Source organism: Thamnophis sirtalis, unplaced genomic scaffold (assembly GCF_051295495.1).
Source record: "Thamnophis sirtalis isolate CommonGarterSnake01/CBP01778 unplaced genomic scaffold, rThaSir2_p1.2 scaffold_6, whole genome shotgun sequence".
Lineage (NCBI taxonomy): Eukaryota > Metazoa > Chordata > Lepidosauria > Squamata > Natricidae > Thamnophis > Thamnophis sirtalis.
Genome location: NW_028261386.1, coordinates 38,973,810 through 39,001,038, shown reverse-complemented (window position 1 = coordinate 39,001,038; position 27,229 = coordinate 38,973,810). Strand labels below are relative to the sequence as shown.

The window sequence follows — 27,229 nt, the reverse complement described above, 5'->3', positions numbered from 1 at the left end:
TGGACTTTAGATTAAAAAAAGATCATATTACTACTTATATTTCCTTAGAAGAAAATATTCCTATATCGGGCTTGTCTTTTGCATAAACACTCACCATGGCAGAGCAGTTGTAGTAGTCCTTATGGGTTGGTTTCCAAGGTTTCAGGCAACGCCAACAAAATCCATGGTTACATTTGGCACAAGTCATACTGCATATAATGGAGATGAGGGCCATTAGTAAGATGTGGCCACCAACTTCATGCTTTGGATCATTAATGTGAAAAGTAACTCTAGGGCTCTTTCAGCTAAGTACACACTAATGAGCAAGATCCAGGTCCCTCCACAAAGAAATGTCATCTGCCAGGACCCAACAGGAAAATTTTGTCTGCCACACTACCCACCATTTGGAACTTAATTCCCCTGGAGGTCAGATTGGCCCCAACCTTATTGGTCTTCTGGAACATTTCAAGCCATGGCTTTTTCATCTGGCTTGAATCTAGTAACATGAAGCTTGAAAAGTGGCTGTGTTGATAGGAACGTAAGTGTATTCTCCAGCAGATTATGGGGGTGGGTAATGTTTTTTTTATTTTTTTATTGTTTTTTTATGATTTGTGAGATGGGTGGCCACATAAATTGACCAAATAAATAAAACACGGAAAGCCATACAGAATGGCACTACAATATTAAAAAAGAAAAGGAAGAAACATTGCTTTAAGGATTAAAATAAAAGCAAATACTAGAGAACACTTTCTCTTCCAAAACATGATACATAGTAAGGTTCAGGTGATGCTCTGCCTTACATCCAAACATGGTAAGTGAAAACACTAAATGATAAATATATATTCTTTAATCTCTATTTGGATTGTATTTGCCCTATGAGATTTCAGATCACACAAGAAGCAGCTAAGGCTGCAAATGTTGAGCCAAAAGGTGCCCAGACACCAAGAACTAATATGTAAGGAGGAAATCTAGAAAGTACTTTCTGTCCATCAAATCAAGTTTTCCATTCTAACTTTTCAAAGGAATAACACCCACATATCAACATAATTAAAGAGGGAGAAGAACGCTCTTTAAATGACAATGGAGATAGGATTGGTATTGTGAAAACTACTTAAGGAAAATGCCCCAAAACAGCAGAATGGTTTAGGTATGGTAGTTCCCACATATATAAAGGGCACCAGGATGGAGAAAATTGATCAACTAGGTGTTTCTTTGTCTTGCAAACTGTTGCCTCTAGAATGAGGAAGATACAAATCATTTGTGTCTTTGAGAGAGAAGGCATAATAATCCAATCTGTCAAATAAACCATAAATTACTGAAGTTTCCTTGTATATATTTTTTCCTCTTTATACAAAAATGTACTGAAAAAACATACTCACTGTAGACAGCCCTCATTTTTCTCTATTTGAGCTTGGCAGCTTGGACAGCGTTTAGATATGAGTTTGGCCAGGTGCTTACTCTGGGCTTCCACAGTCATTCCTTCATAGAAACCACCATCATCCATCCACTGAGACATGTGACTGCAGCTGGCAGGATAGTGGGCCTGTGAAGAATCCAGAGACTGATAAATGGTTCTAAAGAGAGAGAGAGAGAGAGAGCCCTCTGCCTCCAAGCTTCATGTTAACCTTACTTCAGGAAAATTGCAGCTGAAGCAGGAGATCCAAGAGCACTTTGAACAAGCTTCTCCATAGCAAAGGCCTTCCTTGCAGAGTATCTGATCACAGCCTTGAGGGTTGGTGCACCAAGTCAGGTTTGAACAGCATTCAACATAGCCTCTTAGAAGGGCTTTCTCATACTGTATTAAAAATGCATGAATGTTAGTTTTGGAGTTCTTGTTAAAAATATCTAGGAGATATTTGTGTTACATGCATATTATAAATCTCTTAACAAAAAAGGCAGGTTTTCAACAGGTTTCTTATTTTTTTAAAAGATAATTCTATTTAGAATAGCACCTTAATCCTAAAAGAAGAACATTTACTAATGTTGGGTGCAAAAATAACTACCTTATTCCTTAATAATTTCTTGAGATGAGATTTATCCCTTCATAAACTAATCTAATAATTTTTTTTCAATTAAGTAATATATTGTTATATCATTTTCTGAAGAGGACAGGCAGATAAAATGTTATAAATGAAACAATCAGCAAAATCAATTAGAATAGTGCATCCCAAACATTTTCCTTCATTATTCAAAACCATTTAGCAGAAAGTCTGTATTTAAATGTCTTTGAAGACTGAGAGCTGAAGAAGCTTCTTGGGTGAGAAGCGAAAAAGAAAAACCAGAAAGTCCAATTGCCTCTTGCAAAAGCACTTTTGGGACAATTACAACCTGGAGGACTGAGAATCTCCATAGACATTGTGAGAGAGTGAGAGTGAGAGTGAGTGAGAGTGTGAGAGTGAGTGAGTGAGTGAGTGAGAGAGAGAGAGAGAGAGAGAGAGAGAGAGAGAGAGAGAGAGAGAGAGAGAGAGAGAGAGAGAGAGAGAGAGAGAGAGAGAGAGAGAGAGAGAGAGAGAGAGAGAGAAGTACAACAGTATGCAAACCAGTATACATGGATAAAAAATATTTTTTATTATTTCTTTTGTTTTGTATTTGGCTCTCTACAAAGTCATATACCAAGTACTTTGGCCAAGTACTCTTTAGATTCCACCAACACTCACTGCATAAGGAGAGGAGACATTTGCAGAGCAGATTGCTTCAATTATTTTAGGAAGATTGAGCTTTTTTAAAAAAAAATCTGCAGATAGTCCTCACTTAATGATTCGTCACCTAACAACCTTTTTAAATTGCGAGGGTCTCAGCAAGGGTGTTTTACGGCCCATAAATCACTTTGGGTTGTTGTAAAACATTGTGCTATGATCAAGGGACGGCATTTCAGGTGCTTGGCAGCAGGCCTACATTTACAACTAGTTGTAGCATCCCAGGATCCCGTGATTGCAACTTGCAGTATTTTTTGCCACTTTCTCATTGGATGTGAAGGATTTCTTAATGACCATGTGAAGTTCCCAAAAGATGACCTAATTAATTTACGAGCCTCGAGACAAAGTTCAAAAGAAATCCATTCATTTATTAGAATCAACATTCAGGCATGATCTCCTAAGGAGCCGAAAATGACTTCCACTTAATTGCGTTTGAACTTTATCCCCTCCCCTCTGTCTGGGTCATAAATCACATTCACCAACAAGGTTGTAGAAATATGAGATCTGGCTCTGGCCAAAGGTATGCATGGAATTCTCCCTCCAATGCCAACCCGATAATAGTCATGGCAACGCTTTACAAGTTGACAGACCATATAGTTTGCCTAATGACCATGGTGATTCAGTTAACAACCATCATTAATATGGTCATAAAATCAAGTCAGGTCCAAAATCCTGAGCCCAATTGTGAACGTTAAGCAACAACTATCAGTCACATACCACAAGAGAGTTTCTACAAATGTGAAATTTAGCATGCCTAGCATAATGGATTAACAGCTTAACCTTCTGTGACCAACTTTCAGGCTTCAAGATATAACAAGCATCCACTCATAAGAACAAAATTCCTTTCTGGAGGGGATTGACGCATTTTTCAATCAGCTAAAGCCAGTTTTTTATAATTACCCTGCTTACCTTGGCAATGACTTCTTTGGAGGAAATGATAGAGCGGATAAAGGCAGTAGTGGGTTGTGCAGGGCAATCAGAAATGGGACAAGTGCAATTCAGAATCAGGTTTTGTTCAATCCGAGTAGTCAAGTATTCATTCCAGCAGGACTAGTTAAGAAAAAAATAAAAATAAAAATGAAGGCAGAGGAAGAAATAGGGAATATTTCAACTGCAGTTTACTATGGATTATAAAAGAAAATGCTATTAAATTACTTGGGAATGGAAACCAATTCTAAATATTGACAACGTTCTTTCATGGATATGAATAAAGTCCACAGCAATCCACAAAGATGAATGAAACACGAGATGAATGTTTCAGGCTTACAGAGGAAGATGGCAGACTAACGCACTACTACTGTGACAGAACGAAAGAAATTGCTCCCCCTCCCAAATACCTATTTCACGGTAGTAAAGAAGCTCTTACCTTACAGCAGTAGTGCATACAACACAGAAGAGGCAGATCGTCTGTTTCATTCAGAGGATTCACACAAACTGGACAGTGGGTGACAGGGCTTGAAGGTGGCTGAGGATTTCGCACTTGCAGCCCTGAGAAAAACAGCATTGACTCTTGGTCTTCTGTGTATCGCTGAATCAGAACATCCACATTCCACTTACAGTGTATCAGCAGATGTTGAGCTATATCTGCAGTCACGCTTAGAGTATCTGACACCTTCTCCACTGTTTGGGTCATCAGCAACTCAACTTCTTCTTGATTCATTGTACGTCCCATAGGCAAGAGTACCGTCTCCATCAGAACCTGTTCTGTGTCAAGGCCAAAGGTATCCAATCTGACAAGAAAAGCCTTATCAAGAACAACAACAAAAACAACAACAAAGGATGGCTTTCACTTTCTACTGTATATGCAGAGCACATTAACATACAGCATTACCTTTTGGTTGTATCTGTCCCAGAAGCGATCTTTGATTTTTGGTAATTAATGTTTTGAAAAATGAGCTGGGCTTGACCCCGGTGAGGTGTGGTGGGCTCTGCCGAAATGTACTCCAGGATATGTGGGTTATCCTCCTGGCGTTGGATGTAACCTTGGCTCAGTAGATGCAGGATGCAAGAGAGGACATCTGTGCTACTACAGCAAAAGTTCAAAAATTTCAGGGTACTGCCAACCTCCCGTTTCTGGCATGCATCAATCACCTGAACAAGGTAGAAAGAATGAATGAAGAAAATCTTCTTTTTGGCTGCCAACTCAGTAAGGGGCTTAAGTCCTTGTGTTCCATACCTTAAATACCAGGTTGTCAATATGCATCTCTTTCTCTGCCTTCAGGATCTGGACAAGGAGACAGCAAATAGTATTCCTCTTCTTCTCCAGAGCACAACCCTCATTTTCTTCCACATTCAAATACATCTGTTTGGGCAAGAGCCACAGGCGCTCACCGGATGCCTGGCTCAGTGTCCCCTCATTCAGCCTCAAAAGACCTAGCAGTCAGAGAAGACAGGGACTGAGCAGAGCTAAGATAATTTTGCCTTCCTAAATTCAGCTGTATTCTGTGACACATGACTAAGAAAATTCTTTTAACTTCATCACTAAAGTTGAAATGAAGCTTCATCACTGAGTCATGAAATCAACTAAAAGCTTATTTAATGATTCTGTTGTGAAGAGTTTAAGATGGAATATATTTTATAGACAAATAAAAGTCATAATTCCATCTGAATTTTCAGACCAACTTACATACTCTCATTATCCCCTCATTTTACAGGAATGTCCTCTGAACTTACTCTGCTTCTGGGTGAGGATCCCATTCTCCTTTGTCAGAGGTTTCAGGGCATGACTTAGGAGGACAGGGGAGAGACCTGTGACTTCTAATAGTACCTCCACAGAAACTTCCTATAACCAATAAAAGAAAACTATAAAGTTAAACATATAAAAAAGGAATACAAAGAAGAAAGCAGTGACACCTAGTCTTTAGCCCCTACTGTAAAGAATATTGCAAATTAATAACACTTCCATTCCGAGACCCTACCATGTTTACAGGAATATGTGCTAGTGACCAGGAGAAGAGCCCCTGATAGTTTCCCAGTCCAGAGCAGAAAGAATCAATCAATCCAGAATCACCAATGGTTCAGCACAATCATCCCGTTCAGAATAACTCAGATCATATTAAGATTCAAACACTGTAGAAAATATCAGGAAACTATTTTTTTTATAAGCAGTCTCATTGAAAGTTATCCTATACAACTGTGTACACCTTAAATTTATTTATTTATTTATTTATTTTTAATTATCAGATTCTCTGTCTTTATAAGCAATGCCAGTAAATAAAAGACAACAAAACCCCTAAGCCACCTCCAGCCTAAATCAGGCAAAATAGCTAGCTGACTACAAGCTGATAAACAAAAGTCATTGATCCAACATTATGCCACTACAGTCACCCTAGTCAGGGAGAAAACATTCTTATCTTATGAAAAGGACAAATTATACATATCTGTACCAAACAAAAATCCAAATAGAGCATGTTCAAACCAAATTTCCTGATGCCTTAGTACAAAACAAATCCTTGGGAAATGCAAGGATATGCGTTTCTATTTTTCAATAACATGCTTTCCCTTCCACAAGCCAGAAACAGGAGAAAGGAATGGAGAGGCTAAATAACAATTATTCTATTCCTAGCCCAATCAATGTCAATAAAACTAAAGCAGATGGATAAATACTAAGTATAGGTATGAAGCAATTTCCTATGATATCAATGAAGTAAGAATCAAGGTAGTCAGGACCTCCGCATGGTTGAAGCACAGAAGAATATACATTTGCAGGGTGGACACTTGCAGGATGTAGCCCTGGTACTTTAGTTCAGCATGACCCAGCCATGTCCACTGTAAACGTTGTGGCTTTGTATGTTCCATCCCAAAATGGCTCCGGCCTAAAAGAGAAAAAGTAGAGAAAAATACACTGAAAGCTCATCAAAACATTTCTATATTTCTATAAGCCCAGTCCGGTTTAAAAAGTAAGAAGCATTTGTGAGAATTCCATCAATAAAAATATTAAAAAGAAAAAAAAATAACACACTAAGTTTGACTCAGGCTTAATCTTGCACAACCTCTTCTGTCTTCAATCTTAACTTTACTTTTGATCTTTTTGAGTGTTCTCTTCTCTAATAATAAAATTTATCTCACCAATACGACACACTTTCTCTCCCGCTTTGCTTCCGTTCTGGAGCTGTCCCAACTTTCAGCAGCTTCAATGGCTGCTTCTCTGTGGCCGGAAAAAAGGGCTTCTCCTGGATCTACCACAGACTTTGTGAAGTCCCTGGGATCGGCAGGATGTGCCCTTCTCTATCACCGTCTCTACGGGACGGTTTAGGTCCAAAAGGACCATCCAGCAGCGGAGATATCGACGGCAATCCTGGAGCTCCAAGATCGTACCTTGTATCATCGCAACATCAGCCCCACCTCCCAAGGAGTACTCTTGATATGAATAAATGCCAACCTTTCTATGTTGCTTCATATTTTGATAATTATTTTTATTTGCTTCTAATATTATACCTTGTATTATAGCTTGTTCTGAATTAGGGAGCCTTACTATAAAATTTAATTAATTAAAACATCTCATGGTCACTGAGTACATTACTTATCCCTAATAAAGGTGGGTAACAGCATGATGGTGTGCAACAGAAGTTGAGGGTAATGATGGTAAGTTTTACATCCTGCCATTATTCTGTACAACTAAAGGTGGAGTTTTTTGCATAATGTTTCACTCCTGTTTTCCCTGCATAATAACTCTGTGAAGTAGGAAAAAATGATAAGAAATTTTAAGAAATGCAAAACACTGGCAGAATGACAGTAATCCATTGTGAGAAATACCGTTTCCCTGAAAATAAGCCCTCCCTGGATAATAAGCCCAATTGGGCTTTTGAGCACAAGTACTAAAATAAGCCCACCCCAAAATATAAGCCCTCCCTGAAAATATTGCAACAAAGCAGCAGCCATGAGGTGGCCACCTCACTGCCTCCTGCACCTCAAAAATAAGAACGCCCCAAAAATAAGGCCAAGGACTTATTTCTGGGGAGGGGGGGTGTCAAAGGAAAATAGGACCCTGTCTTATTTTCGCGGAAACACGGTATCAAAAAAATGAAAAAGGGCTGAGTTGAAAACAGTGTTTTTGCCTATTTTGTTATAGAAATGTTGATATGTCTGAGGGAAAAAAGTTTAATGAAATGAAATGAGAATAGATTAAGGAGTTTGATAAGTAAACAAGAACACATAGTGTTAATACTGAATGGGTATTGAATGGGTGTTGAATGAATGTTGACTGAATACAAACTGAATGACCAGTATAAAAAATGTACAGTGAGGTGGTTTGGTTACAAAGAGAATGAGGATTGAAGAGCAAAACAGATATATAAAGAAAGAGTGTGTCAAGAAGAAAGGGAAACCTGGTGGCAGCCATCCATCATTTCTTTTTCTAACAATACCATTTGGATCTTTTTGGAACTAGAAACATTATTATAAGTAAACAAAAAGTGCTTTTTCAAGAGACAACTGGACTTTCTGATTTTTCTTTGAAGACATTTCGCTTCTCATCCAAGAAGCTTCTTCAGCTCCAATTCTCAATGAAAAAATAAGACAAAGTAATTTTACAATTGAGGTTTTTAAAGAGAGAATGGAACACAACTTCTAAGAACTGAAATCACTTCTACCAACAGAAGTATTGAACAGGTAACAGAATTTATAAAGAAGGCACAACTAACACAGAGCTGAAAAAGCTTCTTGGATGAGAAGTGAAATATCTTCAAAGAAAAATAAGAAAGTCAATTCGCATCTTGGAAAAGCACCTTTGGGACAACCATGACCTGGAGGACTGAGAATCCCCATAGATATTAGAAGTAAATATTATGCCAAATAACAGTGTATACTTTGCAACCCTCTATCGGAGTTTCCTAATCATCTTTTTAAATCTCCAACCACCTCTAATTTAAAACAATAAAATGAGGTAGGCACAGAACTTGTCAAGTGCCAGGCAATATTCCAGTGACGTTAGCCATGTTGGAAATTTAGGGTCTACACAATTCTTTGCACTTTAGAAACACTGAAATTTTTACTTCTAAGATAACAGTTATTCTAACTAAATATGATTTTCCTTGCCAATTGATTACTACGTACCTTACTCCTATAATTGATCAGTTGTTCCAGAGATAATAAATATTTATGATGGTCTCTCTAAAAATCTACTGAAATTTCTTTAGCGGAAATCTACGCTAGTAATTTTAAGGTTTGTGAACCCCCCTCCCCTTATTATAAAGTCTCTGGGTGAGGTTTTTGGTTTGCTTACCAACAACTACACCAGGATTCAGTGGGAACTATAAAGAACACTCCTTCCTAACCCAATTTGGATTAAGGATAGCCTCATACTCACTCTGGGTATAGAAGTCTGCAAACTTTCTCAGCTGCTGACTGAGGGAGGATGGGAAAAATCTGGCAGGGTCTTCCAGGTAGCAGAGGGGAGAGATGGTCCAACAACGAGGAGACAAAGCCAATACCTTCACTTCTGCCTCTTCCTCTTGAGAAAATGGTTTATCCTCCATCATCTGGGAGCAAAACAGATGCAATATCAATTTTGTGACTAATAACAAGACTTTCTTGGCAGCAATCAACCAGACAAGAGAGACTTGAGAAGACAAAAAAACTTTTAGTTGAGAGGGCCACTTTGCTTTAGCTTTGTTCTTTTCACCTCATTTTCTTCCTCCTCCTCCTCCTCCTGGTTTCCTTGTTGATCTAGTTCCAGCAGATGCTTGTCCAACTGCTGCAACTGGAAAAGATGAAACTGTTGCTGCTGCTCCTCCATCTCACTCAAGTTCTTCAGCATCTGCTGAGGGAAACGGTTGGGGAAGCAGATCCCAATGTGCTCCACTACAGCAGATTCCAGCCACGTCTTCCCTTGAGACAGAAGACGATCCCCTAGATAGTATCTGGAGAGGCAAAGTGTTCAAGGTGAAATTCAGAACAAGGCTCATCAATCAGCCACCCTTATTCTCACAGTCCTTAAGGTATGCTTGGAGATATAGGCATATTTCGTTCATAAGGAGCCAGGTTCCTTTAAAGTACAGATAGTTCTCAGCTTACAACCACAATTGAGCCCAGAATTTCTGTGACTAAGCAAGACAATTAAGTGATTTCTGTCCCCCATTACCTTTCTTGCCACACTTGTTAAGTGAATCACTTCAGTTGTCATGTGGTTAACTTTTATTAACTGTTAATTGAATCTATCTTCTCCATTGATTTTGCTTGTCAGGTCACAAAAAGTGATCACATATGACCAGAGGAGATTGCAACTATCACAAATACATACCAGTTGACAAGCGTCCAAATTTTGTTTGCATGACCAGTGCTGTTGTAATTTTGAATAGTCACTAAGCGAATGGTTGTAAGTTGAGAACTATACACTATAATACAATAGCAGAGTTGGAAGGGACCTTAGAGGTCTTCTAGTCCAACCTCCTGCCTAGGCAGGAAACCTTATACCGTTTCAGACAAATGGCTATCCAACATCTTCTTCAAGACTTCCAGTGTTGGAGCCTTCACAACTTCTGAAGGCAAGCTGTCCCACTGATTAATTGTTCTAACTGTCAGGAAATTTCTCCTCAGTTCTAAGTTGCTTCTCTCCTTGATTAGTTTCCACCCATTGCTTCTTGTTCTACCCTCAGATGCCTTGGAAAATAGTTTGCCTCCCTCTTCTTTGTGGCAACCCCTGAGATATTGGAACACTGCTATCATGTCTCCCCCAGTCCTTCTTTCTATTAAACTAGACATAGTTCCTGCAACCGTTCTTCATATGTTTTAGTCTCCAGTCCCCTAATTATCTTTGTTGCTCTTCTCTGCACTCTTTCTAGAGTCTCCACATCTTTTCTACATCGTGGTGACCAAAACTGAATGCAGTATTCCAAGTGTGGCCTTACCAAGGCATTATAAAGTGGTATTAACACTTCATGTGATCTTGATTCTATTCCTCTGTTTATGTAGCCTAGAACTGTGTTGGCTTTTTTGGCAGCTGCTGCACACTGCTGGCTCATATTTAAATGGTTGTCCACTAGGACTCCAAGATCCCTTTCACAGTTACTACTATTGAGCAAGGTACCACCTATACTGTACCTGTGCATTTCGTTTTTCTTGCCTAAATGTAGAACCTTACTCTTTTCACCACTGAATTTCATTTTATTAGATTGTGCCCAGTGTTTAAGTTTGTCAAGATCCTTCTGTATCTTAAGTCTATCTTCTGGAGTGTTGGCTATTCCTGCCATCTTAGTGTCATCTGCAAATTTGATGAGTTCCCCATTTATTCCCTCATCCAAATTATTGATGAAGATGTTGAAGAGTACTGGGCCTAAAACAAAGCCTTGAGGTACTCCACTGGATACTTCCCTCCATGTAGACGCAGTTTCATTGGGGACTATGCATTGAGTGCGGTTGGTCAGCCAGTTACATATCCATCTGGTGGTGATGCTGTCTAACCCACATTCTTCTACTTTATCTAGTAGTAGGTTATGGTCTACCTTATCAAATGCCTTACTGAAGTTCAAGTAAACTATATCGACGGCATTCCTCTGGTCCACTAATTTTGTCACTTTGTCAAAGAATGCAATAAGATTAGTCTGGCATGATCTGTTTTTGACAAACCCATGCTGACTTTTGGATATTACTTTGTTTACTTCAAGGTGTTCGCTAATTCGTTGCTTGTACCTCAATTCGTTAAAACAGAGCTATATTTATGTCCTTGAAGACATCTTCATCCAGATTGAAGGAGCAGCAAGATGCTTTATCATTACTGCCAAAAAGCTTCCTACCTGAGACCTGTCTACTCTGTTAGTAAAAGTAGTACATTCATCTTTCCCTTCCTTCTTCCTCTCCACAAAAGCCTCACCGGTAGAATCGCTCAAAAGTGTTGGCCAACTCCAGATCTGCTAGGAAGAGGACGGGTTCCAGGCTCTGCTGTAGGCACTGAAAAGTCTCCACGTTACCCGAATCTGCCCAGCTCTGTTGGATCCACCGGTCAATGTAACGGGCAAACTGCTCACTTACCTGGAGATCAGATTAATATGTTACTTGCCAAACATTTATTTAACATGTATTTCTTTCTGTCACATTAACCAACTACAATTTAATAACTACTTTTGGAAATCTTGGGTAACCACATTATTTTTTTAGAAAACAAATTTGGGGTCTCAAGTTGTACGTCTGTGTTTTATGGAAATATCTACCTGATCTCTTGACTTACATGCATTGCTGTCAGGAAAGAGAGCTGTAACAAGCCTCCAGAGAAACCATGGCATAAGGCCAGCATGAAGGAAATCTGTTGTCCAAAAAGCTCCTCCATGGCAGTCCGGAGACGCTGGTAGGTTCTGCAATATTGTTCCACAAAATCAGTGGCCTGCCAGGAGGACTCCAAGAAACATTTCACCTGGACAACAGAGAAGAGGGAGAGGCAACATTTCAACTTTTTTAACTAGCTTAGTGGGACCTCACTTGGGAAAAGTTTTGTTAAGAAAGTTTAACAATTTTTCATTGGATTCAAGCAAATTTCAAGCCCAATTGTTATTTGTTCAAGATGGTCCACCTAAATATTTTAAATAATTGTCTGTTTATTTGTATTCATAATTGTCTAAAAGCAACTAGGAGCCATGTGCTTAAAATTTAACAATAAACTCTACCTAACTTAGCAGATAACAAATTTGGAATAAACATAGTTTCACATGAGAGCTTGATTTCACATCAGCCTCTCTTTGAAGCCACAGAGCTCCTGATACAGTTCTCTAAAGATGCCTTAACTTGTACCATGAATTCTAAAGAAGCATGAATGAACTGGCTAATAGCTTATGATAGAAGGTGTCAGTACAAAGACCCCAAAGCCTGCATTAATACGATTCCCTACTGCATGCACACATTCACCCTCTTGTTGCTGAACACCACCTTTCAGCCATCCTTACCTGCTGCTGTACTACATCTTTCCAGCATTGTGTGATGCCTGTCATCCCACAGGGTTTATTCACTGCTGGCTTGATAACTCCTGAGCTTGATTCCTTGTTCTTACCATTCTTCCCATCTGCAAATTGCATGTTACACAATATTAAAGAGCCATACAAATCCCTAGTTTTTAGTATGACACAACAATCCTTAAAGCACCCGACAAATTGACTCTCCTGAATAGGTGGGATTCTATTACCATTTCCCAAAAAGTCTGTTCAAAATAATTACGTTTATATGATTGTAAGACAAATAGAAATTTGGTGTACCTTTATAATTATACCTATTAGAAAAGAGGGTTTTTCAGACACTAGATAATTTTATTTGGCTATACCCAGGGCATTTGATAGGGAAAAAGCAACAATCTCCCCAAAGATACTGGTTTTCACATATTCTTGGCATTCTATTAAATTCAAAATAGAAAGGAAGGAAGATAAAACAGGAGAGAATATTTTACATTATTTCCCCTCTCAAGACTGTAGCAAAAAGATTTTTGACATACAGAGCTAACAGAGTCCCCAAATACTTGTCTCCAACTTCCCAAATCCTTTACAACTTTTCTCCAGTCAATAATTCCATGCCATCAATCTTTACAGTATAATCTTACAGATGACATGTATTCTTGTAAGTATGACCATACAATATATCCAAGGGTATACACCCTTGTGTTACCATTCAACACTGGAAGAAGGACTTGCCCCCTTTTCACTTATTTGCCCCAAAGGAGGACACTCACTGGTTTTAACAGGAGGTTTCAGCTCCTCAAGTTCAGGGCCAGAAGAATCCACGTGCACTAGCAAGTGGCTAAGGCGCCGAACACGGGAATTAAAGATGGAAGCTCGGCTCCTGGAATTCTTGGCTGCATCCAGATTTTCCAAGTATTGAGTTAGTAACCATGACATGGGGCTTATGCCACTAGAGTCTGGAAAGAGAAAGACAGTTAATACATCTGCTTGGAATGAGAAGGGTTAAGCAAGACCTGGTTTTAAAAGACTTGCGCAGGGAAGCAACCAGTACCTGGAGAGGTGATACTCTGCACCAAGGGAGTAATCAGAGCCTCCCAACAGGTTTTGCCTAGAGCCTGGGCAGCCTCATCATCAGGAAGGAAGCGATTGGCAAATACTTGCTCATGGCGCAAGGCACTGTTCAATCTGCAGTAGGAAAAAGATGTAGCTTATTTGGATTGGAACAAATAAATTCCATAATGTAAAAATAAAAAAGTAATACAGTGAGGAGGCAGGCACTTAAGATACCATGATACATTGCTTATATGTTGTGAGTCACCCAAAATCACTTATGTGAGATGCGTGATCATACAAATCAAATCAAATTATTAATATTAATAATAGCATCTGCCTATCCCAGGTCCTTGGAATGGACTCAATAGATGAACAAGAATGCCAAATTTAGTCTAAACAACTGGCTGACTGTACAATGAACCATAAAAATGCATGGAGCCGCAACCAAGGCAAAATTCAGATAAACAAAATCGAAGTTTGGGGCAGAAATGTAACTTCAGAAAGAATCATAAACATAAAGGGAAGGGGGAAGGAAGGAAGGAAGAGCATTCAGACTTTACAAGATTCTGTTACTGTGACTCAGAATCCTATTTTGATCTAACTGGAAGTACCAACACAAATTAACGAGCAGGAACATGGGTATCTTAAGAATGTTGGCCAGTAGCAGTGCTCATTTCTTTGATTTGCAAAAGCCAGCTCTGGGGCAGACCCTGATCCTTAGGACAGCCCCGAGGAAAAGGACAAAAGAATTATATCAGAAGAGGCCTGACCTGTTGAAAAGTTGCAGCAGCTGCATTCGATCTTCTAAGATTTCCTGGCACCACGTGTGTGCCTTGGTGGTATAGAAGAGATATGTACGCCGGCACAGCTGCTCTTTGAAGATGGGCCAGAAGGTGGGCTTGGGACCTAGCACCTCAATGCCACGCACACGTGTGTCAATGCCACCCTGTAAATAACACAGTTTTCTCCAATAGGGAAATACTTTTCATGTAACTCCCTGTCTAATATGCAGAGATATTTCTATTTCATTTGCAGAGCATTCAATTTTTACAGTTGAACAATGCATCTCGTATTACTCATATTACTAACAACATAAAAACAGTATTCTATCAATTAGAAAATTATTATAATCCTTTTTTGCAGGAAAGCAGCTATGAACTGTGCAATAAAGGAATGCCAGAAGGTCAATATTTCGAAGGGGGAAAAAACCCAAATAAAATAAAATTACATACAAAAAGGCAGCATAAATTGTGATTAAGCTAAAAATAATTTGTCATCCATCATACCGTATAGCAAAATTTATATCTTCTCAGACACGCAGTTATAATTCACATAGCCTATTTTCTCTATACCATTTCCAAATATAAACGATAAACACCGTATTTTTCGGATTATAAGATGCACGTTTTCCCTCAAAAAAGAGGCTGAAAATCTGGGTGCGTCTTATACACTGAATATAGCATTTTTTTGCCTCCCAAAAACCTGCCCCTTCACCAAAATGGCCATGCATAGTTTGTAGGAGGCTTTCAGAGACTTCCTGGGCGCTGGGGAGGGCAGAAATGAGCAAAAATGGGCCGTTTTTTGCTCATTTTGCTGCCCACCGGAACACTCTACAAGCCACCTAAGGGCTATTCGTGCTCTTTTTTTGAAAAAAAAAAACGGGCCTGTTTTCGCGAAAAATGGGCCGTTTTGGGGAGGTTTGCAGAGTGCAAAAAGTTTTTTTTTTTTTATTTGCCTCTTCAAAACCTTGGTGCGTCTTATACTCCAGTGCATCTTATACTATATGGTAAGTGTCAACTTACTGTTTGGAAAATGAAACACATATGAAAAGCCTAATCCGACAAAAGATCTATTTTGCTGACCAGTTTATAGCCATGGGTCAAAAACAATTAGGATGGTTAAGCACAGCTCTTTAGTCTTTGCTTTGTTTCAAGAAACAACATTCAGATTTACCTGTTGACAGCGCTTAATTTTGATCTGTATAATTGGCCAGAAGCGGCCCATATTCTCCAGAAGAACTACCCTATTGGCTGTAGGTAGGACATTCACCTGTTAGAAAAAGAGCCAAAGTTTCACCAAGATAAGAAATGCAAATGGAGAAAGCAACCTGCCTTTTTCAGATGTAATGAATTAATGTAATTAATAATATATAGGGGGTTATAATGCTCACCCTATAAGAACAGCATAAATGTATCTAGTGGGGCAGGAGAAGAGGGCACTCCTTTAAGTCTGAAGTGAAAAAGTTTATAAATACAAACTCGAAGAGCCCTTCTCCATTCTACTAAAGTTTTTAAGGACAGGAAGAACATCACCCATTATCAACAGAAGAATATACCTTTCGTCAAGAACTGGGAGATTTCTCTCAATTATTTCTGAAGGTAGCATAGAACAAAAACAGATGTGAACAAAACACATATGATTAAATCTTCTCTACCACCAGTATCCCTTCAGTTATATTTGTAAACCCTAACCTCTGAGCCCTAGCATTAACACTGAGAATCACACAGAAACTTTCAATAAAACCACCATAAAAAGTTTGGGACTACATGTTGAGCTACATGTTGGCATTTAAAACATGGCAATAATGCAACTCCATCCTTATTTAATTGAATAATGGAGAGGGGGATTTTCTTACTTGGAGAAACTGTTGGTTATTTCTATTTTTAACAGATGTCAAGTTCCAGAAAAAAATTAGTTATAAACTACAAGAATATATTTTCAGCAGTGAGGCAGTAGAAAAAAAGCTGATAGAAATGATTAGATGTCTAAGAAATTACACTTCGGTTGCCACATTTATCTGACAGTCAACCAATGCAAACATTAAGTATATATGTACAAAATCCAAATGTACTTTCACATTAATAAGCTTTAGCTTCAACCATGCACATATACATCTCAGTGGTTAAGTAACAATATTTGCTTCTGAAGTTTCATCATCTGTCACTCTGATTCATTAGTTAAATAGCAGTTGAAGAGAAACAATTCTACACCTAAGATAAGTGTCACTGCTGGGCAATATAGCAATAGGAAACCAGACAAATGTTTTCACACAATATATAGTATACAATATACAATAGTGCTACTCCCTAAAATTAAGTACAGGTTGTCCTTGACTTACAAGCATTCATTTTGTCACTGTTAGAAATTACAATGGTGCCTTATGTTTTATAACCATTTTTCACTCAGAACTGCTGCAATATCCTTGTGGTCATGTATCAAAATTCTGACACTTGTCCCAGGGCCATGTGATTACCTTTGGCCAAGGGTGTCAAACTCAAGGCCCGGGGTCTGGATCTGGCCCTCGGGGTGCTTAGATCTGGCCCGCAGGGCTGCCTTGGAAACAGAAACGGACTGGCCTGCAAGGCTTCTGACAGTAAAAATGGAGCTCGGGAGGGCAGCAAACTCTGTTTTTGCTGGCAGAGTGTTGTAGGAGACTGTCACAGCCAAACATGGCGGTCCGCCTGAGCTCCATTTTTGTTGGCAGACGGTTACAGGAGGCTGTTTTCTCTGGCAGTGCACTCGAACCACCACAGGCGCCCCCAACATGAGTGACATTAATCTGGCCATACCCACTCCAGCCCCCTGAAGTAAAAAACAACCCTAATGCGGCCCTCAATGAAATTGAGTTTGACACCCCTGCCTTTGGCAAGCTTCTGACAAGCAAAGTCAATGGGGAACCCAGATTCACTTAACAACCATGTTAACTAATTTAACAACTGTAGTGATTCACTTAACAAGCATGGCAAGGAAAGTCATAAAATGGGACAAAATTCACTTAATAGCAGAAATTTTAGTCCTCATAAGTTGAGGACTACCTGCAAATTTTAGTCCTCATAAGTCGAGGACTAGCTGCAAGCAGTTTCTCTGGATCTTGAATTGCTTCATTCAGCATTCAGCCTCTTTCAACATCCTCTGCTATTGTGGGAATAATTGACTTTAGGAATACTTTTTTGCATTGGATAGCGAAAGGAAAGTAAGCTAATATAGGTGAACAAGAGACAGATCCAACCAAGTGGATAACTCAAAGACACTCCGAGTCAATTAGAGATGATAAAAAGGAAGCTCTGTGTTGTCTCTGCTCCTCTACCTCACAATTACCAAACACACAATAATAAAAGTAGCTAAGGCAAGTTAGGGATCTCTACACTGTAAGCTCACTCAATAATTGTTAGACACAAATCCCTGGTCGGGTGTCAAAGTGGCCAGGGAGGTTCCATGATATGGTATCTGCCTTCTTGAAGGAGGGGAATTCCTCCATCCTTGAAAGAAGCGGTGGTATACCTCATTCTCAAGAGACCTCATCAGCCCTGGATAACTATTGTTCTATCTTCAACCTTCCTTTTAGGGAATGGTGTTGAAAAAGTGGTTGGGGATTGCAACTGCTGAGGACCTTAGAAGAAAAGGACTTTTTAGATTCATTTCAGTCACATTTCATTCTGGCATTTTATGAAGAGAAGGCCATGGTTGTACTGAGGTGAAGCCAGGAGGGAGGTAGCACTTCTTGATCTCTCAGCAGCATTTGATACTGACAACCACAGCATCTCTCTGGATTAGCTCCAGAGTGGTTCTTTTCCTTCTCTTGGGACTGGATACAGTCTCCCCCCCCCAAGGGGGGGGAGTGAGGCAAGGAAGAAAGGTCACTTGCTAGGCCCCATATGTGGAGTGCCTTCTCCCCTCCCACTCAACATCAACGTGAGACATGCTACCGAGTTGGGTTTTGATTTCATCAGCCCTGCCTAGCCGAATGAGACTGTCAAAATCCTGTCCTTGTGCCTGGAAACTATGTGGGCAGAACTGGGGAAAAAACAACTTCAAATCAATTCTACCAAGATTGAGTGGCTGTAAAGTGGGATCCTCAACATCCCAATTTTGATCGCTCACTTCACTTTGCCACTCAAGATGGTATACCATATGAGGATCCTCTTGAACTCACACTTCTGAGAAGTTGGTATCTGTGGCCAAGATACCTTTGCACAATTTACTACTATCTACTGTGCCAACTGTTCCCTTTCCTGGATAGGAAGGCTCTTCAAATAATTACTAATGGCTTAGTCAACTCATAGCATGATTATTGCAGTGAACTCTACAGAGGGAAGCCCTTGAAGGTAATTTGGAAGCTTCAACTGGTCCAGAATAGAGCAGTGGAGGAAAGGATGGGTGAGCTTTAGTATGTCCATGTGACAACTATTAAGGCTGGTTATTACTCTGCTTCCAGGTGTAATTCAAGGTGCTGGTTAAGACTATAAAGCCCTACCTGTTATAGGACCTAGTTATTTGAAGGCTCCTCTGCCTATCATGATGACTACCTGGCTGATACAAACCAACAACACTTCAATTAAATGGTGTCATCTTTCATGACCCAAGAGGCACATTTTCCCTCTCCCCTCTCGAATGCAATTTCACCTCTCATCTGAGTGGCTCCTACTCTGAAAGCCCTTTGTGGGGTCTTGAAGAACCTGTCTTTTTTCCCAGACTTTAGGCTAGGGTGGTTAAAGTCCATCATTAGTTTTATTCTTGACCAGAATCACCATCTTGTTCTTTATCTGATTTTTAATTAATGCTTAATTGGCTTTCTGTTTGATTGCAACAGTGTTTTATCTTTCTTGTTATATTGTGAGACGCACCAGAATCATTTGGAGTTGTGTAGCGCCTCAACAGAATAAATTAATTAAACTGTATCAGAGAATGAAGCACAGATAATTTGAGAAATGGCAAGTTTCCAACGAAATCTCAAATCAAGGATGGACAGCTCAAACAAATGCATATTCTTTGTAGAAGGTCTATGAACCCTGACTGTATGTTAGCAATATAGCAGAAAATCTTCCTTACTGAAGCTTTCTAAAAGCAGACCGGCTTTAGAGGGGGAAAAAAGAAGCACTCACAGTATTGAGCTCACTAGTGATGCTAGATGTGTTCTCTCCGCCCATCACGACAATCCGAGCTGGCATGTAGCTGGAATCCTCACTAGCTACTATTAAAGTCATCTGCCTGTAGCAAAAACAAAACTTTGTATTTGTGTCAGACTTTAGATGAATCCTGGCATACTCACTAAAGTCTGCCTGAGTGACTAAAAATGTTTCATGAAATAGCCCCAAATATATTCCTCTCAAAGAACTCACTACATAGACATACACACTGACATACAGACCTACATATGCAATCATAACCAACCCCTAAATGTAACTAATCAATCATAGCAATATTTTTTTCTAGGACATTTTACAGTTAAATGTATAATATTGCATTTTTGCAAACAATTATTTGCAAAAAAAGGGGGGGGAGATTTTTAATTTGCTTTTTCATTTCAAAAGTCACTGTGAGAAATTATTTCATCATCTGCTAATCTCACAATTCACCATACTGAAATTAAATCAGACTTATCTACCCCTCCTCCCTGCTTTTGCTTTATTCATTTTGCCTAATAAACAATTCCCAATAACTGAAAAGTTTGCACATAATTTCATGAGTTTCATCAACTATCTGCTTAATTCACATTTAATCATAGAGCTAGCTCTTACCCTGCTGCCTAGAAACTCTCAAAGTCAATTAGCTAACTGCCTCCATTGGGACTTACCTGACTACCACTCCACGATGCATATATACATTGATGTAATGGGAACCTGTGCTACCATTAGACTCCCAATAAGTCTTTGGATTTTTGTCAATCAGTTTATTGGCTCTATGTGGATTAGAAGAGACTTCTATCCTTTCCCAACACTTGTCTTCCTTCACCTCTACATTAGAACCTAGGGAGGGAGGGAGAGAGAATTACTCCTTTTACAGCAGATCTGTACATGAATCCTCCAACTTTCAAATTCCAAAGGATGCAAATATTTACCTTGGCAAAGGTTGCGCAAAAAAACATCAAAAAAGGGAATATTAATAGGTTGGTGGCTTCGTCTATGTTCCTCTATCTGTCCTAGAACCATCTGTATAAACAAAGTAGATAGCAGAATATATTTATCAATAAAGCTTAAGATTTAGTTAAAGAAAAACTTTTATTCTTTAAATCTACTGATTCTACAATGCAAGCTATTCAACTGAGCACAATTTACTAAGCTTCTCTGTCCTACCATCCTTTGTATACAGCCCTGAATCCTATACACACACACACACACACACACACACACACACACACACGAGTCAGAAAGTTACTTATACCTATACAAGAAGAGAGAACAGAATCTCATAATTTTAAGGAAGTTTTTGTTTTTGACCAAATTTAGCTCTTGACTATTTGCTCTGATTTATTACAGATTATCTGACCACTCTATTGATACTCATTGTTTACCTGTTCCTAGGCCAACCACCTAATACACACACAGGAAAGATCAAAGTTACCTGAATGCATCCAGCCAGGATACTGGTTGTCATCTTCTTATAAAGGCTAGCATATTTCTCACAGTCAGTCACAAGGTCCCGCAACTCTGTCACCAATAACAAGTTGGAGTTGTGCTTGTCCATAGCTTTGGTCAGAGCTTCCTTTGTGCCTACACGGCACATCACAACCGCACAATCTTTGTTGGTGGTAGCTAAACGATGCAGGAAACGGATGAACTCCTGCACAACCTGTTGACAGAAACATAATAGCAAGAAAGTGTACAGAAACAAGAGTTTTTGGCAAATAAGTTCCTCTTTCCATCTGTATTTCCTTTTATCCCTCATCACCAACCATATCTTCCAGGGGATTACAACTCTTCTTCAATGGGTCTTCAGGAACACCTGATCAATCCATGCATCATGGGTATGAGATCTATTTCAGTTCAATGACAATTTAATTCTTTTCAAACAAGTTGTGGATCACATGCTATCAGTAAATATAGTGTAAAATCTCTATTTTTTTTCTCTTGCCACTTATAAAGACAGAAACTCCAGGCATACACTCTATTTGCCCACAAGAATTTAACATTAGAGCCTATTTAAAGGCATAGGGAGGAGTTCTTGCCTGTAATCAACTGCTAGTTAAAAATTAGTTTCTCCCAAGGGTATCAAATTTGAGCAGTTCTGAGGATAAAACAGTTAATTTGATCATTATGAAAGTGTTTCAAATAGAAACTGGAAAGAGATTATTACTGTTGGAAAAGTAAGCAAATTTTCATGACAAAGATGATGCCTATTTATGAATCTTATGGGAAATCTTTATCAATATCTAGACTGATAAGAACTTAGCTATGCCTGTTCTATACTTGCAAATATAGTAGTCCTTGACATACAGTAGTTCATTTAGTGACTGTTCAAAGTTACAACGGCACTGAAAAAAGTGACATGGCCATTTTTCACACTTAGAACCATTGCAACATCACATGATCATAATTCAGATGCTTGGCAACTGACTCATATTTATGATGGTTGCTGTGTCAGGATCATGTGACCATCTTTCCCCACTTTTTGACAAGCAAAGTGAATGAGGAAGGCAGACTTATTTAACAACCATGTTACTAATTTAACCACTGCAGGGATTCACTTAACTCTGTCAAGAAAGTTCATAAAAATGGGACACCATAAAATTCACTTAAGAAAGGTCTCACTTAGCAACAGAAATTATGGGCTCAATTGTGTTTGTAAGTCAAGGACTACCTGCATATGCTTTTGGCTTCTTGGCCCAATTCTATTTGATTTTCAATCCAAATTTTGTTTACTAATAATATATATTTACCAGCACAGATGAAAAATGCTTTTTGCCAACTACATCTGGCTTGAATTGAGAATCTGCAATTTTGTCAACATGCTCACTAATATTTTTCATACCTTCTTCAAATGCCTCTTATTAAACTCCTTTTCAATTTATGTTGCAATTAATTCCTTACCTCTCGTTCACTATTGTGGGTACTCATTGAGGACAAACAAGGCTCAATGCACTCATGCCAGGGCAATGCATCCTCTTGGGAAATATCCAAAAACTTATTCAAAATCCTGCAAAGAGAAGATACTTGTTATAAAAGCGAATTTCAATTTAAGAACAACAGCAGTCTTTAGTTCTTAAGCTGACTGCCTGGACTATTTTAATAACTGTATTTAAAATATACGATAAATATCAGGTTTTTTTGTTTATAGATATGATTATTAATACTTTCTTGCAAAAAGAATACATTTTTTCATCAATTTAAAATGTTCCAACACCATTTGGGATGAAGCACATTCTCTACAGGTGTAGCAACAAACATTTTCTGTATTATCTGATGCCAAATATTCATTTTTATGATTTTGATCACAAAGCTGTTTCTGTGTTGTGGTTCAATTCTTTCACATACAGCTCAAAAGACTGCAGGCATTTCACCCACTTCAGTGCTTTTTTAGGATTGCAGTTCCCAGAATTCTAAGCCTCTGTGAGAGTGATAGTTTTCTATAAAGTGCAGTGCCCAAAAATTTATAACAATAAATAATTCCCATTTCAAACAATTTCCTGCAGTGTTCTATTTCCTAAGCTTATGATATACACAAGCCTCAAGCCATTTTCTTGTACAGATTGACTTATGGTGATGCAGGTCAGCAAGTTACATTATTTAAATTACCTACTTCAGACCTTCCATGCTAACCTATCCAGAAGAGAGAGTGGCCCCACCTTAAGACACCACTGCTCAAACCACCCGACTTTCTCTGAATCCAAATACTCTTCTAAAAAAATCTTCCACATTCCATGATGGTAAAATACATCTTCATTCTACCTCATCATGGCCATCTGGACAGTCTTTTCAGCTCCCAACTGTTCTAGGGTCTTCAACAGCAGCAAGAAATTCTCATGATCTGGCAAAATGTCTGTTACATTTCTCTCAGGGTAAACACCCTCGTCACAAAGGCAGTGCTCCAGTGCTAGCACTACATCTTTTGAAAAGCTGGTTTCATGCAGGTTTTTCAGTAGGGTTGGTACATCCATATCTTTGAACTCAAAGGAAGCTTCAGATTCTGTATCGAAAAGGGGAGAGAAGGAGAAGATCTCCCTATGTCAAAATATAATTCCCTGAAATAGGCTATGGAGGGGAAAAAAACAGATGCTGCTAATCATCTCCCCAATAAATGGCCACAGGGGCAGGGCATCTTCTCCAGGAGGGCTCCTTCTCCAGCAGGAAAAGATCCCTGGAAGCAGCCATGGGGATAATTAACCTCTGGCCTTCCAAGTTTCAAAACACAGCAAGTGAAAACTATCTCCTGTGATTTACTATTAAAAGGAAGCCTATGGATATTCAGAAAGACATGCTGATATAGAAGAATAAGAAAATGATGATTGTGTGCTTAGGCAATCCCTTCCAACATAATGGAGAGGTTAAGACCTTATTAGATCCTCAAAAGAGAGCACTCTATGAAGCAAAGCCTAATGGAAATAAAACAAACTATTACACAGTTAGAGAGAAAAATGCCAAAAGAATAAAGATAAGCAACTAGAAACTTAAAAGCAATCTCTACCTGCATTCTCCTGGCTCAATGGCAATTTATGCTCAGCCAAACGATTGAGCACTATTCGAGCTAGCATCTCACTGGAGCTCTGGCCTGTTTGACAACAATTCTGCAGGACCGAACGGAGGTCACAGCTTCCCAACTGTTCTGCCAGGCCCTTATGATTGTTGATCAGCATGTTTAATACCAACAGCCCATTCTGCACTGCTGACGAGGCTCTGAGGAAAAGAGGAATGGTTGGCATAAACAACTGAAGCAATGCTGAAGGATGTGGAAGGAAAAAATATTGGAATATGTAATATTCCAACACTAAGCAATCAATAATCCTATTCAGTTCAAGAAATGATTACATGTTTTGAAATAATAATAATCCTATTAATGTCTGTCAGATTGCCTCCGATTTAAAGGTACAGAACAGAAAACTTATCAAAATGAGGCATCAACCGAATTCTCCCTACAAAAGAAAAAAAAGTGAATTCTCAACATTCATTCCTTATCCTTGTTTAATTATTAATTCCTTGAACTTAGTTATATGCTCCTTTATTTCAGTCAAGACTTCATTTTCATCTTACCCAGGTGTAGCCAACATCTTCTCAATAGCAATACAAATTACACATAGTAAATTGTCAGATTCTTTGCTGGAAGCAGAACCAATGCTGGCAAAAATTTCCCGCATCATCTGAGCATCTGAATGATTCAGAGGGTATGATTTCCCACTGGTACCAAGTAGCTCACAGTTCCCAGCACCCACCAATACTTTCAATGCCTAGAAAAACCAAAAGCAGAAAATGAAGATCAGAAATAAGTAACTGATTCCCTTTGTCACAATATTTCATCAGCACCCACTTTATACTTCAGCTGTTTGAAATCTTGTTCAACTTGGACTTTTGGTGAGGACATAGTAAACTGAAGACATTTCTGAAAAAGCAAGGACAACATTAAGCTGAAATTGCTGGCTAGATACTGAATCTGGGCCCAGGAAATCTCTCAGGATAAAGGAGAGATTGTGAGATCGCCCAGACATATTCTGGACAGTGGCTCCTCGTAGCTGGGAGGACTTGACATTGTTGTGCTTGTGAGTTGAATGACGAGAAGTCAAGGATTTCCACAAAGCTAATAATGTAGCCTTTAAGGGAAGATGATTCCGCTGATCTTCATTTCTTAATCACTGAGTCAATGTCCTTCTATCTTTCAGAAAAGAAGTTTTAAGTTTAACAACTTACTTTTTTCTGGAATTGACACTAAAAGGGAGACTAGAATGTTGATTTTATAAACTGACTAAAGATCAATATTCATCCATCCATTCATCCATCCATCCCATTTATATATCTGTCCATCTAATTAAAAGCTACTGTGGTCAGCAGATACATTTAATAACATTCTGAAATTAAATATAAAAATCCTTCCCATAGAAAACTATCCATGTTTTTACATCCAGAAGAAAAACAAGAAGATTAAGTGGGATTTTGAAGATTGGAGACTAGAGAGCAGTAGAAGGAAATAAGTATTATAATTAAAGGGAATTAAAGTATTCTTTCCTAAAGCTCAATCTGATAATGTGGGGTCCTTCGTGTTCTCCGAGCTTGGTGGTTTTTTTGCTGACGTTTCATTACTCAAACTAAGCAACTACTACAAGAGAACCACCAAGCTCAGAGAAGGACCCCTCATTTCAACCCTGAACTACAAATATTCTCCTTTATTAGTATCAATCTGATAATGCAGAATGGAGCAAAACCTTTTATCAATGGTAGATATTTGTTAACAATGGACACACAGGGATGGAATTCAGGTGGGTTTATTAGATCAAGCATATACTAGATAGGCTGATATTTCTGGTAACCCTTAATGGACTCTTGTTGATTAAGATAGAGCATGAGATTTTAAAGATTTGTTTAAGAGAATGTGGTGAGGTATGAGATGGAAGAGGTTGCTGTATTTTAAGAGATGTTGACAAATTGCTAAAGTTGTTTAAAGTTGTTTATGCTTGCTGAGATAAAGGAGGAATTGACTTATTTCTTTCTCTTTTCTCTTCACATTTTTTAAAAAAATATATACTTTGCATTAATTTTATCTGCACAATTAATTTGTTAAATTCAAACTGAATTTCATGCTGAGAGTTACATTTATGTGGTATTAAGACTTATTATATTATTTTCAGAACATATTAAAAATGATAAATGTTAAGAATTTTTCTGAGAAACATTCTTCCATAGTTCTAATTTCTAAGCATATTTATTTGCTCTGGTATTTTAATGTATTAATTACTGTTTAATATATACTTTATTTCCATTAAGAGTTAATGGAAAATTCTTCTAAAACAAACAGAGACACACATACATCAAATTCCCACCATCAATTTATGTCATTAATATATTCAACTTACTGCCAAGCCAGCCTGCTGTACCAATGCAGAAGGGGAATATTCTTGCATACAGCCCAGCACAGCACGCACCCCACCTTCTGTAGCAAAAAGGATTCGCCAATCATACTTTGCCATTAACACATAAAGCAGTCTTAATGCTGTCACCATCAACAATTTCTCCTTCAGCTGGTTGCTGAGCAGCTCCACCAGCATCTTCACCATCTTCTCTCTGAGGAGCATAAAAAAGCTTTTAAATTTATGGTTGTGTCTTTATAAGGGTCTGAGCAAATAAATTCTCAGGTGCTACCTCTAGTTTTTCCTAAGAAAAATAAAATTACTAGACGACCAGATAAAAATCAAACCAGGAAAGCTGGAGTGGAGCTCAAGAAAGAGAAGGCCATTGCAAACTCGGAAGACTATGTCCAAAGATATATGTTTCTGTGAAAGAAACAGAAATATGCAACTATATATACAACTGACAAGGAGTGACTCCAGACTACTGTGTTTCCCCAAAAATACAACATGTCCTGATAATAAGGCCATGCCACATTTTTTGGGTTGGCAAAAATGTAAGCCCTCCCCTGAAAATAAGCCGTCTGGACACACACCCCCTCCAGCCAGGCAGAGCACCACTCACTGACCTAGCGGTATCCCGAAGGCACCAAGCCACAACGGGGGGAGGGGGGGCATAGTCTCACGTTGCTTGGTGCCTTCAGGATACCACTAGGTCAGTGAGCAGTGCTGTGCCCAACTGGAGAGGGGTTTGCCGGGCAGTTGCTCTCTTGCGAGTGGGCTCCCGAAACCCGGGCACAGCCTCAGGGTCGAACGGCTGTGTTGCTCTGTTGCAGCAGCACTACACAGCAGCCATGAGG

The 27,229-nt window shown here is 38.9% G+C and overlaps 1 protein-coding gene across 1 annotated transcript in view; it reads right to left on the bottom strand.

Moving 5' to 3' along the window:
* LOC106551833 (cullin-9) overlaps window positions 1-27,229 on the bottom strand; it is a 53,670-nt gene that overhangs the window by 7,028 nt on the left and 19,413 nt on the right. The window contains exons 9-35 of the mRNA XM_087717668.1: window positions 26,379-26,586; window positions 24,568-24,761; window positions 24,005-24,213; window positions 23,269-23,506; window positions 22,411-22,516; window positions 20,945-21,172; window positions 20,442-20,532; window positions 20,178-20,349; window positions 19,486-19,591; window positions 15,557-15,652; window positions 14,374-14,549; window positions 13,602-13,735; window positions 13,321-13,506; window positions 12,548-12,663; window positions 11,839-12,021; window positions 11,485-11,642; window positions 9,298-9,535; window positions 8,983-9,154; window positions 6,345-6,490; window positions 5,349-5,457; window positions 4,852-5,048; window positions 4,507-4,766; window positions 4,042-4,405; window positions 3,585-3,725; window positions 1,610-1,774; window positions 1,359-1,522; window positions 95-188 (exon numbers count right to left, since the gene is read on the bottom strand). Coding sequence (XP_087573794.1) covers window positions 95-188; window positions 1,359-1,522; window positions 1,610-1,774; window positions 3,585-3,725; window positions 4,042-4,405; window positions 4,507-4,766; window positions 4,852-5,048; window positions 5,349-5,457; window positions 6,345-6,490; window positions 8,983-9,154; window positions 9,298-9,535; window positions 11,485-11,642; window positions 11,839-12,021; window positions 12,548-12,663; window positions 13,321-13,506; window positions 13,602-13,735; window positions 14,374-14,549; window positions 15,557-15,652; window positions 19,486-19,591; window positions 20,178-20,349; window positions 20,442-20,532; window positions 20,945-21,172; window positions 22,411-22,516; window positions 23,269-23,506; window positions 24,005-24,213; window positions 24,568-24,761; window positions 26,379-26,586 — 4,651 coding nt within the window. The remainder of the gene's footprint in view (window positions 1-94; window positions 189-1,358; window positions 1,523-1,609; window positions 1,775-3,584; window positions 3,726-4,041; window positions 4,406-4,506; window positions 4,767-4,851; window positions 5,049-5,348; window positions 5,458-6,344; window positions 6,491-8,982; window positions 9,155-9,297; window positions 9,536-11,484; window positions 11,643-11,838; window positions 12,022-12,547; window positions 12,664-13,320; window positions 13,507-13,601; window positions 13,736-14,373; window positions 14,550-15,556; window positions 15,653-19,485; window positions 19,592-20,177; window positions 20,350-20,441; window positions 20,533-20,944; window positions 21,173-22,410; window positions 22,517-23,268; window positions 23,507-24,004; window positions 24,214-24,567; window positions 24,762-26,378; window positions 26,587-27,229) is intronic.